Source organism: Pseudorca crassidens, chromosome 4, assembly GCF_039906515.1.
Source record: "Pseudorca crassidens isolate mPseCra1 chromosome 4, mPseCra1.hap1, whole genome shotgun sequence".
Classification (NCBI taxonomy): Eukaryota; Metazoa; Chordata; class Mammalia; order Artiodactyla; family Delphinidae; genus Pseudorca; species Pseudorca crassidens.
In genome coordinates, this window is record NC_090299.1 from 71236847 (window position 1) to 71253037 (window position 16191).

At 36.4% G+C, this 16191-nt stretch overlaps 1 protein-coding gene across 8 annotated transcripts in view; it reads right to left on the reverse strand.

Annotated features, from left to right (window-relative positions):
• Positions 1-16191, reverse strand: part of FRYL (FRY like transcription coactivator) — a 300849-nt gene that overhangs the window by 113026 nt on the left and 171632 nt on the right. For all 8 annotated transcript variants that reach the window (XM_067735911.1, XM_067735913.1, XM_067735912.1 and 5 more), the window contains 5 exons: positions 14083-14136; positions 10898-11037; positions 9972-10068; positions 2451-2530; positions 1991-2071 (listed from right to left, as the gene is read on the reverse strand). In XM_067735911.1, coding sequence (XP_067592012.1) covers positions 1991-2071; positions 2451-2530; positions 9972-10068; positions 10898-11037; positions 14083-14136 — 452 coding nt within the window. The remainder of the gene's footprint in view (positions 1-1990; positions 2072-2450; positions 2531-9971; positions 10069-10897; positions 11038-14082; positions 14137-16191) is intronic.

The window sequence follows — 16191 nt, forward strand, 5'->3', positions numbered from 1 at the left end:
ACTGAGTACAAATTAATATTAATTAAACATGGATATTAATTACATGTTAATGAAATATGGATCCATGATAGGAAGTATAACTTCTCCATTTCCATTTCAGTCTTGTAAAATACAACACCATTTTCCATGAAAGTGTTCTTTTGCGTTTTATAAAGAAAATATAAAGTGGATAAAAATCTTCCCATTGCAATATTATTAGAATCCAAGGATTTTTCCTATTAAATTTTTCATAATAATTATTAGTCACTATAATCAAAGGAAATGCATTGACAAGATTCTAAAACACCCCCAGCCCTTTCTTTCTCCCCACCCCTTTCCCACCTCACCACCTTTCCTCTCAAATGTTGGTGCCATCAGCCCAGCCTAATGTGGGTCCATCCATGTTTTTTCCCATGCGCGTTGTATGTATGGGTGGAAAACACCTCAATATTGCTCTGAGTGGCATTTCTCTTACAACTAGACCAGTGAGGCTGAGCGTCATTTCATCAATTTACCATTGGCCATTTAGATTTACTATCCTTCCCATCCTAGATTTAACTTAGCTATGATGTAGGGTTCTTCTGGACCCAACTTGCTCATGTGTTATTTAGCACTTCTAACCTATATCCTGACAGAAAATCATTTTCAATAAAAATTACAATATGAACTACTGTGCCATGAAAAGAAATACATTATTGCTCATGTTTTTGCAGCTACATTCCTGAAACAGGGATTCCTTGTTGATTAAATATGAACACAATATTAAAATACTATTGTCTACGTCTAAGTCGTTTCAAATACTCCAACTACGTTCTAAGTTCTATACAGCATTGGGTATACAAGGGTCCCTGGTAAACTACAAAGGATAAAACATAAATAATACTAAATTAAAGGATAGTAACTACCAAATAATAAAATATATTACTTCATATTAAAATCTAAACTACTAAACATTAACAATAATTGTGTTTGCTTTCTTAGAACTGAAAAAGGTTGCTATAGGATGATTTCAGGGCCAAAGACTGACTCTTTAAATAGCGCCCAAGAAAATCTAAAATGATACTTTTTTCCTTACAAATTTCCCAGTAGCATCAAAGGAAATTCAAAATCTTCCATAGTCTTTAGAGCAAGCACGCAATACTAAAGACAAACATCTTTTTTACCGTTTACGATAATGATGGTTCAATACAACTCAATGCATGTAACTCCTAATGAATAACACCCTCTTTATGGAGTACTCTAGTATCTTTATCTTTCCTTTTTGGTATGTCTTCCACCTATTCAAAACTCTGTTCAGTATTAAAATAAATAAGATGGTTAGAAGGAAGACACTGCATTGCTATCTCAGAAATAAAAGCATTCAACTAGAAACTATTAAAAGTAATTATTAGCTTCGACAAGAGTTCTATAAGAAAGATTTATAAAAACACTTCTCAAAGAACTGTGAAAAATAGGGAATAAGGTAATGACCTGACTATTCTTGGCAATTTCTTACTTCCTCAATTCAGGTTTTATGGAAAACCCCAAATAATGAAGACAAGTTGTGGAACTGAGGTATGGGCGTCACTTAAAATTCCTCTAAAGCAGGGGTCCCCAACCCCCAGGCCATGGACCAATAGCTGTCCACGGCCTGTTGGGAACCGGGCCACGCAGCAGGAGGTGAGCGGAGGGCAAGTGAGCGAAGCTTCATCTGCCGCTCCCCATCGCTCGCATAACTGCCTGAACCATCCCCCCCATCACTTGCATTACCGCCTGAACCATCATCTGCCGCCATCCCCCACCTCCCTCACCGTGGAAAAATTCTCTTCCACGAAACAAGTCCCTGGTGCCAAAAAGATTGGGGACCCCTGCTCTAAGGAACAGAGCAGCAAAATAATAAAAGGTGAAACAGACTTCATAATAACTCTATGAAAAAAAAAAAGATCTAAAACTATCAGTGTCTATTTTATTAGTTAGCAATGAGAATTCTAAAAAGCAAAACAAATCAAAATCAGTGATTTATAAAACTTACTTTGATTGGGCAAGAACGCCTATCACTTCTGCATATAAATCTGCAATAATATGCACATTCCCAGTGTTGGTTCCTGAATATCTAAAATAGCAAAAGAACAAACATATTATTTCATGGAATTTTTCTACAAACTCTCTTTCTTAATAACTCTGAAAATTCCTTATCAGGGTGTTGTATAAATTTTCTCTGAAGATTCATTTATAGGATGATAAAAACCACATGAATTTTCTTCTCTCTCTAGATTTCAATTTGCCAGGAAATTTAGCCTGATTCTTATAAATTCAATCAATGGTTTTAAGAATCATTTTTACAAAATCTTTCCCATAAGCATCTCCTGTGGACTAAAAAATACAGGAAGATAATTGCTTTGAACTTCAGAAAACAAATGATTTATGAGAGTTCAAATTAACAGTCTAAATCTGGACCGCAGATAAAAGCAACAGTCCCGTATTTTACTTACCCTTCCTTATGTTTAAAGTGCTTAAAAGCTAAGTTTAGAACTTCATGAACTAAGGGATCAGGCACAGGATGAACAGGAATCTAGAAAAAAAAAAAAAATCAAGTGTGTGCTAAACAGGTTACAGGTCTTTTATGAGTATTCTCATCATTTCAAATAACCAAATCAATAATCAATTTTAGTTTTCATGATATGACCTACTATTAATCTGTCAATCTTCCCCTTTTCTAAGAATGCTATTATTCTTCTCTAAGAACTTAGTTGAACATCTACTTTAACAAGCTCTAAATTCATGAACATTAAGCTTTATAATTGCTAATCTTTAAACTATAGACTATGCAAATGAAAAAATAGTCATTGTTGTTACTACAACTGTCACTGTCCGAAAGTTAAAAACACACTCATGGGTGACTCTCTGCAACACCTATAGGAAAGTAAACTTTGATTCAGCCAGGCTTCATATAGTCTGATTTTCTATCATAATAGTATCCAAAAGGGACTCCAACTTTCCCAACAATTTAAAATTATTTATGGTTTTATTAGAAATTTGTTATTTAAGTATGTTTGTTTTGTTTAGTTCTTTAAAAATTACATGCCAGTTCCTAATATGGACAACACATCAAAACATTTAAACCAGAAAGTAAAATCCCTGCCCCTTCCCCCATATATAACCACTACTGGTATATATCTACTTCCAGGCTTTTTCTACACACACTCATCCACACAGCTTATTTTGTACTTAATGGACTGATGCGTCTTTCCCCATCACTACTTAGCTCCTTCTTACATTATTTAGCAGCCATGTAATACTCAGTATATATATATATATATATATATATATATATATATATTATAATTTATTTAATGAGCTCCCTATTAATGAACATTTCATTCCAGATTTTCAGTATTCAATATATATAATGTTATACAACAAACATCTTGTGCATTTAACATTATTTACTTGTACAGTTCCATGGGAAAGCATCCAAAAGGAAGAACTGATGGGTCAAAGATTATCCAAGACGTCATTGATACAGATTCTAGTTCTTTATATGTGTGGGTCTGTTTGTGAGCTCTCTATTCTATCAAGTTATACGCGTCTATATTAAAATCATGCTGTCTTAATTATTAGGGCTTACTAATAAGTTCTCATGTCTGGCACCACAAGTCCTCCCTTACTTTTCTTCAGAGATAGCTTGGCTATTGTTCTTCCCTATTCAATTTACAGCCATCTTTTCACGTTCCAAAAAAACTGTTATAGGTGAACTATAATCAAATCATTATATAACATATAAAAACATTTTCTTCATTAGACCAAAAGGTCTTTCTACACTTTTTATCATTCTAATGAAGAAAAGCCAAGCTTCTCTTTTCACTAGTTATGAAACCTGGAGGAAGTTTCTACCTCTTTACCGGTAAAAAATGTAGGTAATAGATTAGAACCCCATAATTACCAGCCCTGAGAGAATGCAAAACTGGGTACATTACAATTGGAGATTCTTGGTCTCTCACCTTTTCCACCCTTCTCTAAAAGGGACTAGGACAAAATTCTTACTTCCTAGGAATGTAGGGCAGATGACGGAACTAGAATATAGGATGGAGATATTGAGGACAAGGCCTGGTAGGGAACCCAGAGCCCATTAGAAAGTGGGGAGGCAGATGTATTTTCCTAGCTTCATCTTCCCTGGATTGGGCCAAACAAAATAGGCCCCAAGGTAAGAAAAAGGTTACTGAAGTCACTGCTGTTGTCCCATAAGTCCCAGTAAGCCCTATGATTATCCCATTGATGGTTAAAACAAAGTAGATATCTACCACTAGGTGATACCAAACTTTAGTCGGGAATATGCTGTATCTGGATCCAGCAGCCCGACTTCCAGAACTTACTCCAGAATTCACAGCGCTAATCACGCAGGCTGGCCCCAGACACCTCAGTGACCTTGCAATAATGCGACACTGCATTTTACGTGACTTAATTTTTTGGGCCCCATTTACTGTGCTGTGTTGTGGTTTTACCATACTGACTTCTATACAGGGATGTTTGGTGCGCTCTAGGCCCGAGATATGAAACACAAGTTAACTTACACCTATACTTTCTCCTAAGTAGTCTTTATTTGCTCCAGTTATGCCAGAAGTCTAACAATGACAGCTAGGGACACTACTTAGCTATGTTGTGTGCTCTTTATTACTACCTTAATAATATTAGTTATTAGTAATGCCACCACCAACACTTTTCACGTGTCTGTGTGCCGGCTATTACTTAGGCATTTTATATACATTATTTATAACACTTATAGCAGCCTTACACAGTAGTATTTGTCCCCTGTTTTACAGATGAGGGGACTGAAGTTTAGAAGTCAGTGCATACTTCTCTAGAAAATACTGTGTGCCCAGTTTCTGATATATGAAAATGCATTTAATAAACGGAACAAATGAGGAAAGAAAACTTTCAGTTTTATCATATTATAGCTAGAAAAGAGACAGAGAAACAGAAGAGAATAAATATATCTCATCTTTAATTTTTGGAAGAAAAAAAGCACAACCTCTAAAAATTTTATTTTAAGAATGAACACTATCAAGATGCTCAGACGTTCTTGAAATTCCTACTTCTCCCCTTATTTACAATAATCAAAAAAATTCCCAAGCTGAACCTCCAAAAAAGGGGGGCTGGGGTGGGAAAGAATCCCAGTTCAGTTTATAGAGAAAACGTTCTACTTTCATGGAGTAGTATTTCCATCTAGAGCATCAAGAATTTTTTAGATCTTGCCATTTGCATGATTTTGGAAGCAGATCTAATTCTATTTGAACATTCAAGAAGGATATATCTAGTAGACTCTAAAGAATACCCAAGTTTTATTCCAAAGCTATTCCCACTACCACTTCCCCAAATCTAATGCTTTTAGCACATCATGAAAGTAGAAAACCACAAATCCAGGTTAAGACATGGACAACGGGGAGTCAGCAAGGTGCGCTCATTATGTAAATGACCAGCCCTCAGTGCAAAGGACAGGGAATAAACTCATGACTCAGCAAAATCACAAATAACCCCATAACCTTCAGGGCTGCTCACCAACATCTAAAGTGCTAATGTTGTGTGATGAACTGGAAGATTGGGATTGACATGTATACACTGATGTGTATAAAATGGATGACTAATAAGAACCTGTTGTATAAAAAAATAAATAAAATTCAAAAATTTTTAAAAATAAAAATAAAATAAATAAATAAAATGCTAATGTCAAACCTGAAAATACTAAGGATCTACTCCTCCTTCTGATACTTCACAGTAAGCACCCATAAAACTAAGCCAAGAGCCTGAAGTGGCTTATAAGCCTGGTTTCCCAATCTTGTTTGTTTCAGCGAATAAATGTATGGCTAAAATTCAATATAAAAAGAAAACTGCTTAAAGATACTAAATGCTACAGTGCTTTTACCATGGATTCTAAAGCCTCTGGTACTAATATGCTAATATTTGTAGTTGGCCATGACCCCCAAATTATTCTTCTGACTTTCTTGAAAAAATAAAATTAGTCCTTTATCATCTTGAATTAATTTTGTTCCCATGGTGAATCACACTCATGTCATCACATTTATATAAACTCAATCCTTTGTCTAATTTGTTATGATTTAAAACTTAATTTTATAAGATGATGGCCATTTCACCTAATTTTGTAACACTGATTTTTACCAATAAGAATAATTTTATTTACAAAGAGAACTAGGGGCTTCCCTGGTGGCACAGTGGTTAAGAATCTGCCTGCCAATGCAGGGGACACGGGTTCAAGCCCTCCTCCAGGAAGATCCCACATGCCACGGAGCAACTAAGCCCATGAGCCACAACTACTGAGCCTGCACTCTACAGCCTGCAAGCCACAACTACTGAGCCCACGTGCCACAACTACTGGAGCCTGCACACCTAGAGCCCGTGCTCTGCAACAAGAGAAGCCACCGCAATGAGAAGCCTGCGCACCGCAATGAAGAGCAGCCCCCGCTCACCACAACTAGCGAAAGCCCATGCGCAGCAACAAAGACCCAACACAGCCAAAAATAAAATAAATCTATTAAAAAAATAAAATAAAATAAAAAAATAAAGAGAGAACTAGCTTTATAATCTTCAGCAAGTCACTGCAACTAAGAACATTGATGTATAAGATGAAAACAACAGATAGCATTTATTGGACACTTTCCATGTCCCGGGCATTATCGTATTTAATTCTCACCACTCTTTTACAGAGAAGGAAAGAATTAGTGGGTAATAACTTGCCCAAGTTACACGGCAAGTAAATGACACAGCTGGAATAAAAACACTTGCCGTGGTTATCTCCCAGTTTATTGTAATGACCAGCTGGTACAAGGGATACAGAGTTCTTCGTGTGTTTTGAAGAGATCTAAATATGTGATGATGACACATAATAATGTCGGATAAAGACATGACAAATTATTCAAGAAACAATTTATAATATATGAGGTCAAGAACTAACCCACAAGTAATATATACTCCTCCTTAAGATTGATCCAACCATGTATCGATATTTCAATACTCCTGGGGCTGTCCATCTCATCAAAATAAAACTAAATCACATTTTAATACATGTATATTATGTGGGACAAAAGTAAAAGTCCTATTAAATTCAACATACGCTACATTGATTACTCTCTGGAGCTATTAAACCCTACACGATTACTCTCTGGAGCTATTAAACCCTACACCATTTTTTTTTTTTTTTTTTTTTGCGGTACGCGGGCCTCTCACTGTTGTGGCCTCTCCCGTTGCGGAACACAGGCTCCGGACGTGCAGGCCCAGCGGCCATGGCTCACGGGCCCAGCCGCTCTGCAGCATGTGGGTTGCTCCCGGACCGGGGCACGAACCCGTGTCCCCTGAATCGGCAGGCGGACTCTCAACCACTGCGCCACCAGGGAAGACCCCCTACACCATTTTGATACGGGAGAAAATTGGGTTCGTTTGTCATGATATTTCAGAACGTTCTATTGATCTTTACTTCATTTTCTATAGTTTAATTAGATTTGAAGAAGCTAAAAAGACTTGCTTTTTATTAGGAAAGAGAAAACCTACATGGGATTTTTTTTTTAAGTTATTGTTGAATTTGTTACAATATTGCTTCTGTTTTATGTTTTGGTTTTTTGGCCCCAAGGCATGTGGGATCTTAGCTCCCCTACCAGGGATCAAACCCACACCCCCTGCATTGGAAGAAGTCGTCTTAACCACTGGAGTGCCAGGGAAGTCCCTGGACTATTTTTTTTTTTAAAGGAAGAGGAGGAAAAGGAGGATGAAGACAAGGACAATGGGGCGGGGGAGAAGACAAGAGAGGAGGAAGAGGAAAAAGAAAAACCTCCAAGGGGTTGTCTGTGCACTGAAGTTCTGAAGTCAATGCAATTAAGAGCAACTTTTAGGGCTTCCCTGGTGGCGCAGTGGTTAAAAATCTGCCTGCCAATGCAGGGGACACACGGGTTCAAGCCCTGGTCCGGGAAGATCCCACATGCCGCGGAGCAACTAGGCCCGTGAGCCACAACTACTGAGCCTGCGCGTCTGGAGCCTGTGCTCCGCAACAAGAGAGGCCGCAATAGTGAGAGGTCTGTGCACCGCGATGAAGAGTGGCCCCCGCTTGCCACAACTAGAGAAAGCCCTCGCACAGAAACGAAGACCCAACACAGCCAAAAATAAATAAATAAATTTAAAAAAAAACAAAGAGCAACTTTTAGATGAGAAGAGAGACACTGCTAAGTAGAAGAAAATCATGGGAAACACAGGAGAAAAGGCACAATAGAGCCTGACTGTCAGCGCACAGAGTTTGCAATTTCTTTTGCAGGAAGAAGAAATACCTCTATGATTTAACTAAGTAAAGAAGTGCAAATGCTAATTACCAAACCACTCACAAGACCTACATTTAGCACACAAGAAATGCCAGGGATCAACCACAATGAGGCCTCGTCCAAGTCCGTTCATGGTACAGTGTTTCTGGTCCTCAGCTCCTCCGATATCCTTACTGACCTCAGCCTTAGCATCTTAGGATCCCAGCTAAACTAAGAGATCACAGAAGGCAAATCTGGCTTTCAGAAAGCACAACTTTCAGAGGAAAGTTCTTTTCCACCTCTACTAAAAAAAACCTTTATGGAAGGTACAAATTAAATTGTTTTTATCTTTGATTAACGCATTTATCTATGTCACGTATTCAAAATTATTTTTAAACAAAACAAAGCCAAGAAAGTTATTTTTATTTTCAGATTTCGGATATTCAGTGTCTTTTCACATATACTGTAAAAACAAAGGCAAAGTATAAATGAAAGTATAAATAATTCAAATATTTTTATATTAGCTATGTTAAAAAAGACTATCAAATCAATTAACTTTTATATCTTAACATTTGCTGTTTCCTGCTGTATTATATATTCTACTCCATTTTATACAACAGAAACAAAACTCTCTGTCCGAACACATCATGTGCTGTGCAAAATATGATTTTTTTTCTTTTAGGTAGCCTGACTTTTTTTCAAAACACTACAGTGTGCATGACTGGAAATATATGGAACATTTTTGAATGATGTATATAACTTTTTAAAGACTACAAACTACAAAAACATTTTCATATCAGTACAGGTATTTTCTTTTTAATATGCATTTATTTATTTATTTTGGCTGTACCAGGTCTTAGCTGCGGTAGGTGGGATCTTTTAGCTGCGGCATGCAGGCTCTTAGTTGTGGCAATGGGAACTCCTAGTTGCAGCATGCATACGAGATCTAGTTCCCCAACCAGGGATTGAACCCGGGCCCCCTGCACTGGGAGCGTGAGGTCCCACCCACTGGACCACCAGGGAAGTCCCTCAAATCAGTACAGGTATTTATACATATACTTGTACTGACTGTGAATAGTAAAAATATATAACATGATGTCTGACACTATTTACCTATTTATATCTTTACTACCTATGCCATTCAGATGTTGAGCTCAGCAGTGCAGTACCTAGAACAATGCCACCCAACAGTAGGCATTCTAATATTCACTGAATGAATAAACATAAACAATTCATTATCCTGAGGTCTTCTCACTTGTCTGAAAACCATTTGCACTTGACAACTCAGTCTTACTCAAGTCAAATCACCCCCGTTCCTCAACTATCACTGCACAATTATTACATGTTGAAATGCAGGCTTGAGGGCTACACAGAGAATTTCCGTGAAAGTGGAGGCAAAAAGGGATTGGAGTAGGTGAATGACAGGTGGACTACAGCTGCTGCTAAAAGCCCAGATTTTACATACTTTTTATTCAGCTCTATTTTGCTAACATGATTTCATGTCTTGGATGGTAAACGAAGGTAGAAAAATGGGGAGTGATAGGTACAGGACACGGAACCCTCAGGCAATTGACAGAAGTATAATTAAATTATAGGAATTTTGTTTCCGTGAGCCAGAAGTTTAGATATTAACATCCTAAATAAGGTAACTGAAACATGAGGGCAAAATCAGCAAAAAATAAGAAATACAGACTTTGCAGAAACAAAAGAGCTTACCTGCTTTAGAACTTCAACTAAAACTAAACAAAAAATGAAATCTACTGCTAAGTCTCTTCTTTCAAGAAGATAATCTCTTTCACGTTGCTGTTCATCCCTGAAACAAGAATCCCAAGTTAGGATTGCATTAAAACTGTAAGTTCTCAAATAGCTCTTGGTTAGTACTTCATGTTATTTACTGAGTTCCTAGTACATATGGTGTCCCACAGCAATCGTTACAAGTTTTTATAATAACCCAATGTATGTATTACATGTTCTTATGTTCTTTCTCTTTTTGTACATTAGGAACTTATATGCACATCTCACTATTACATCTGTCAGAAATTAAACCTAACCTAAAAGAATTAGTAAGAGGAAGAAAAACACGGAAATACAGTGCCAGGTCATTTTTTCACAAATCTAAGTTGAAAAATCACAAGTGGCATCTACTGAGGTACAATTCTAAACCATGGGCCATCACCTGAACACAAATAGATGTTTTACTTAAAGCCATGATCTCCCTGGGAAATCTGAAGAAGGAGAAGACAAGTTCGAGGATTTAACACCAAGAAGAGTCTCGTGGTATAAGAATTTAGGGTTTTGGCAGTCTTCCTGTATCGCAACAACTGTTTCCCTTCACAAACCACGTGAACAGGACTTCCTTTGAATATCTTCTTAACTCCCTCCATGACTGTTAAGGCTCCTCACTGAACTACAGAAAGTCAGTTTTGCATGACTAGTCCCGGTGATGACTCCTGTAGGGCAGCACCTACTTTAACGGATATCTTTCCTCGATTTACAGTTTAAGTATGGACTATCTTTTCCCCTTGTCACCACTTCATAACAAAAGTAACCAAACAATAACAATCGTCAGTTGATAACACTATTACCCACTTCATTGGAAGTGTTTTGAGCCCAGGTCGAACAGTAGGAAATGAGCCACTTACCCCTTAGATTTTGTGCTAGACCGAGGCCTATACTCATAAGACTCATCTTCAGCTCCATTCTGGCGTCTGTACCAGTCAAACAAGGTGCGAAGTAAGGAAGGGAGACAGTGCTCTGCTACTGAGCTCATAGAGCTTATCAACTGGAAATACAAGACGTTACCAGAAGTAAAATACAACATCAAAGTGCCATGCTCCTCAGGCTACCAGCAATCACTTAGAAATGAGTAACATTTCTAGAATAAAAATACACTAAATGCAGTAACTCCAAAGCAATAAATGTGTTTTAAAATAAAAGGGAAAAAAATAAATACATAAAATGCCACTTACATTTAAATATTAAAAAAAAATAAGATAAAATAAGGGCTAGGGGTTTAGCCAAGTAATAAAGTAAAGTGAGCTAAGTTTCACCGGCTATTAACATTTATCCAAATCCATTCAGTTTAGCTCAGAGACTTTCCACCTTTTTCCTGCCTCCATATGCTACTCACTTGTGTAAAAACTTGACCATCAGTAACATCCCTGATTACACACATGACACCTCTGGATGAACTGTATAACACAGAACATGAAACAACCACACCTACTTCCTCCCCAACTACCACCCCTATCCCCCCGGGGCCAGTTCCTCTCTGCTCATGTCAGTGAAATGTTCTAAAATGTTGCCACTAGAAGGGATGAAGAGATGCAGAGACAGAGAAGACTACACCATGTTAGAACTGGGGGAAAAGCTCCACTTTATTCTGTGCTGCTATGACACCGAACAGAGAATTATAATTACACAATTAATTTGTGATACAAATAAACGTATTAGAAATGTGTTATATACATGTTTTTAAAGCTTAGAATATATAAATGAACAGCAGAAAGATAAAGGAAGTGGGATGGACACCTGCAACTCAATTTGAGGCATCCCTTAAACTATCTGAATTGTAGGTGAGTTATCGGATTCATTTCATGAACGAACCCAACTTGCCTGTAGTGGTGGTAAGAGGTACACCAGCTACCATTAGTCAACCCTAAGGTCACTCTTCATCTTGAGGATCCAGAGAAACAACATTCTCTCTTCATAAGAGACTCTGTATCTGATTCAACCCATTGCTCGTAAAATTAGTATTTTAAAATTAGCATACAGTAAAACATGCTTCACTTTGCTTTGCTTAACTAAAAAACTACGGGTTGCAGCAATACTCAAGGTCTCGTTCAGTTCCACGACTGTAGGAAGTATCAGTTAATGAAGATAAATTGATAGCTCTAGGAATTAAACATTTATTTTTCCTAATATTTTATATTTCTCATATAAAAAAGAATGAAACAGTTTGATTATGTATGATATGTTTTCTCTTTTTCATGATCTCTGCCTTCCTTTAATCATGCTTTTATTTATAAATTACCATAACGTGACAGGTGAATAGTTTCTAATATAGGGAATTAAAGTAAAAACAAGATTCTAATTTTATTTAACCACTTTTGAAAATTTATATTTCATTAACAATGAACAATACCACTCAAAGGAAATCCCTTTTAATACCTAAAGAAGGAATAACAAAACACCATCTGCTACTGTAAATACATATTAAAGCAGTTTACCCCACTCACAGCTTTTTATTGTGGAAAAAAATCAAGGTATGGAGCATGATAAAATATAGTTTTATTAATCATTTACATAAAAAAAGAAATGGAAGTTTTCCTTAAAATGTTGTTTAATAAGATTTCATATTGATTGTTCATCATTAGTAAAGTGGATTCAAGATGTGAATAATCTAAATACCTTTAAAATAATATATTAACAATACATTAATAATTAATAACTAGTAGCAATTAGTACCTTTTGTAATGGCATTAAGATTTGAAAAGGGTTATATGGGGTGATCTTATTATTACTGTAACAGAGAACTAGCCTTCTTATTTACGGTTTCTTCTTAGACCAGTGGCTATTTACTAAGTGTGTGCTTCAGAATCACCTAGGGAGCTGTTGCAAAATACAAGTGCCAGAGCACTGCTCTTGGTGATTCGGAGTCAGCAGAACTGGAATGGGATCCAGAAACACAGCATGTTGGGAAGCCTCCACCAAGCAATCCTAACCAGTCATCTTCATCTAATCAAGCAGACTAATATGAACATTAACTTCGATTTCCTAGATACATAATTATAAGAAGGGTAGCTCGGGAATACCAGATGGCAACAGAAAGCTGATCTGGGTTATTGGGTTTTGCAGACAATCAATCAACTTATAATGAAATAAGTCTTGAGCAAACATAATTATGACAAAAATAACACTTGATCTAACATTCAAAATCAGCAAGAGGAAAGAACAGACATTAGAGGATTACCACTAAATTTGAGATATTGGTATTATATAAAAAGGTTTTTGGTTTCGCAGGGTTTTTTTGGAGGGGGAGGGTTGGCCATTGTATATCTTCCTTTTTAAGCTTCTTTGGCTTTTTGACACAGACAGTCCACTTGGCCTTTGCACAAGCACAGATACAAGTAGTTAATGCCTCTTAGGGCAACCCTCAACTGCTGGAGATGGGGGCTGCAGATAAATGCTCCAGCCCTCCAGTCTTCAGAAAGACAAAAATGGGTGACATTCGGTATGATTCTCAGAATGGAATGAACCCCCAGTGCCCAGAGCAGTGATCTCTATCAGTTCTTCCTCTTCCTGCCTCAATCTCTCAAGTCTCCTCCTTGGAATCTCTTCCCAGAACCAAGTCCTTGTCTCTGGCTCCACCTTCAAAATGGGGTGGAAAGGGAGAGAACCAGGCTGGATGTTTCAGTATAAAGGTTCTGATACCCCCAACAGGAAAAAATAAACGTTAAAAGGTCAAATATTATTATGTAAAAATTGTATACAAGGAAAGATTGAGGGATATGACTGGAAATCTTTTAAGAAGTTTTCAAAGGGCATATAGTAAAGAGGGTACCAATGAAAAGCAAAGTTTTAAAATGCTTAATGAACAGAAATCAATAAAGTTCACAGCTCATTCTATGAAGTTCACAGTTCATAACTCATTCTATTTGTTCTGTTAAAAAACAGACTACCAGTTCCAGACTGAATCTAGTGTATAAAAACATACAGGACCACTAAACAAAATAAATAAATCTCTTAATATTGGATGTATTTGGATCAGACTGTGCGGATAAACATTTTCCTTTGAGGAAAAAATATTCCCCCTACATTGGCATACCTGGTCAAACTGAAGATCTTCACCCCTCTGAAGAGATCTAGATAATGGCTTCTCCTACAATTGAAAAAAAAAAAGTATATATGCAAAATATTAGAAATCTTACCGATAATAAACAGTTGAGATTCGTGAGATGGTTTTGTTTTTGTTTTATTTGTAATTAGATTGTTTCAAGGAAAGGTTCTAATCTGCTAATACAAACAAAATTTAATATTACTAGTTTAACTTAGAATAGCATACCTAGCATGACCCCTTCTGTCAGCCTTTCTACCTACTTGCCTTGCTGCTTACCCCACATATAGTTACCTAACTTACTGAACATAAGAGATGTCTCAAATTATGTTCACATATATTATGACTGATTCTTCTGTTGAGATTTTTTAGGATGATTTTCTAAACTTTCTACTTTATGCTTTTTTTATTGAATTTTTATTCAACAAATGTATTTATTGAAGTATATATCATAGGAAAACAAATGCCATTTTCCATGAAAAAAACTGGAATTTAGAAATATGTATATTCTGAAGCTTATCTATCCAAGAGCCCCAATTTCCTTCTCTCATTTATTGCTATAACTTCATGAAAATAAACTCACAAATGGATCTGCCACTGAAATTTAAAAATTCCTAATCTAACTATCAGAGAAGCACATTTCTAACTAACTTAATTGGGGTCAGTAAAATACCTGAATTCCACAGCGCTTGACTTTCTTAACAGGGAAAGGTTTTTGGCATGTCCTTGGCACTTGAGCCCTTATATGCTAAGCACACTTTGGTAATTATCTTGCAGACAAGCCGTCAATTTCTAAAACCAAGTATTATACACTACAAACATGTAACATGATGAGGATCCCATCCAATAATATATAGGCCCAATTAACTACCTCTAAAATTTAAGTAAAACAGTAAGTCTCATAGCAAGTCCAATAGAACATTGGCTGTTTTTTTTTTTGGTTTTGTTTTTTTAGAACGTTGTTTTTAAAAGTATGTAAAAGTTTGAAAATTACTGAGCTATCCTAATGTGAATTGCGTATTTAAAACCTGGGCTGGGAGTGGTGTAGGAGAGATAATAAGCTGTTTCTTACCAACTTATTTGACTAATTTGATCCCCCTCACTTGATCCCTCTTTTCACTGTAATATTAAATTTAAAGGTCTTCAGTAATATTTTGAGGAGTGTTGATCTAAGTAGTTTATTACTCACATAGGGTGTTTATACAATAAAGTATGGCCAAGCAGACTAAAAGAGAGCAATAACCTTCTCAGAAACACACTGTTTTCTTATACCTCACACTTTTCAATTCTCAACAAACTCATGCTTTCTCAAAGATTTCTAAAGATCTGACATCCTCACAGAGCTTTCCCTAAACCAAAAAGTGAGGATGAGTTATTTTTTCCATAATAAGAACTCAGAAATGATGTTTGAATGCAAAAGAACACTCATGTTACCATCAGTACAAAAATATGAAGTGTACCACACTAAATGCTGTATAAATTACTAATCAAGGACTCTGTATTAACCTCTCAGTTTGATTACAGTATGGTTGAGGATGGCCTAATCGTTGTCAAGCAGATGTACTTTCAATGTGAGATTCTGAAAGGATAACTATTTAAAACATGTTTATAGTACATGCAACCCATTGCCACACAACTAAAAAGAATGAAAATTATTCTCCATATTCACATATAGACGAATGCAAAGACTTATGTACCAGAATGTTTACTGTAGTATTTTTGTTCACAGTAGCCTCAAGTTGGGGTAAGTCCCAAACAGCTTATCCATAGAGACTGGTAAAAAAAAAATTTACAGTACTTTCTTTTATTGAAATAATATTCAACATTAGAGAGAAAGAGACAAATATATATGGGCTGATAATAGAACAATCTCTGATTTACATTGTTAAAATAAAAATAGGGACAGAAAAAATATACATATAAAAACTCCCATTTCCACAGCGTAACTTTGTATTTTACCTGATAGTTTGTTTACTATCTGTCTCCCTTTGATAAAATTGAAACTCCACAAAGGCATAGAGTTTTGTCTCTTTTGATCACATTTGTGTCCCCAGTGCCTAGCATGGTGCCTGGCATATAGCAGATGCTCAAAAAACATTT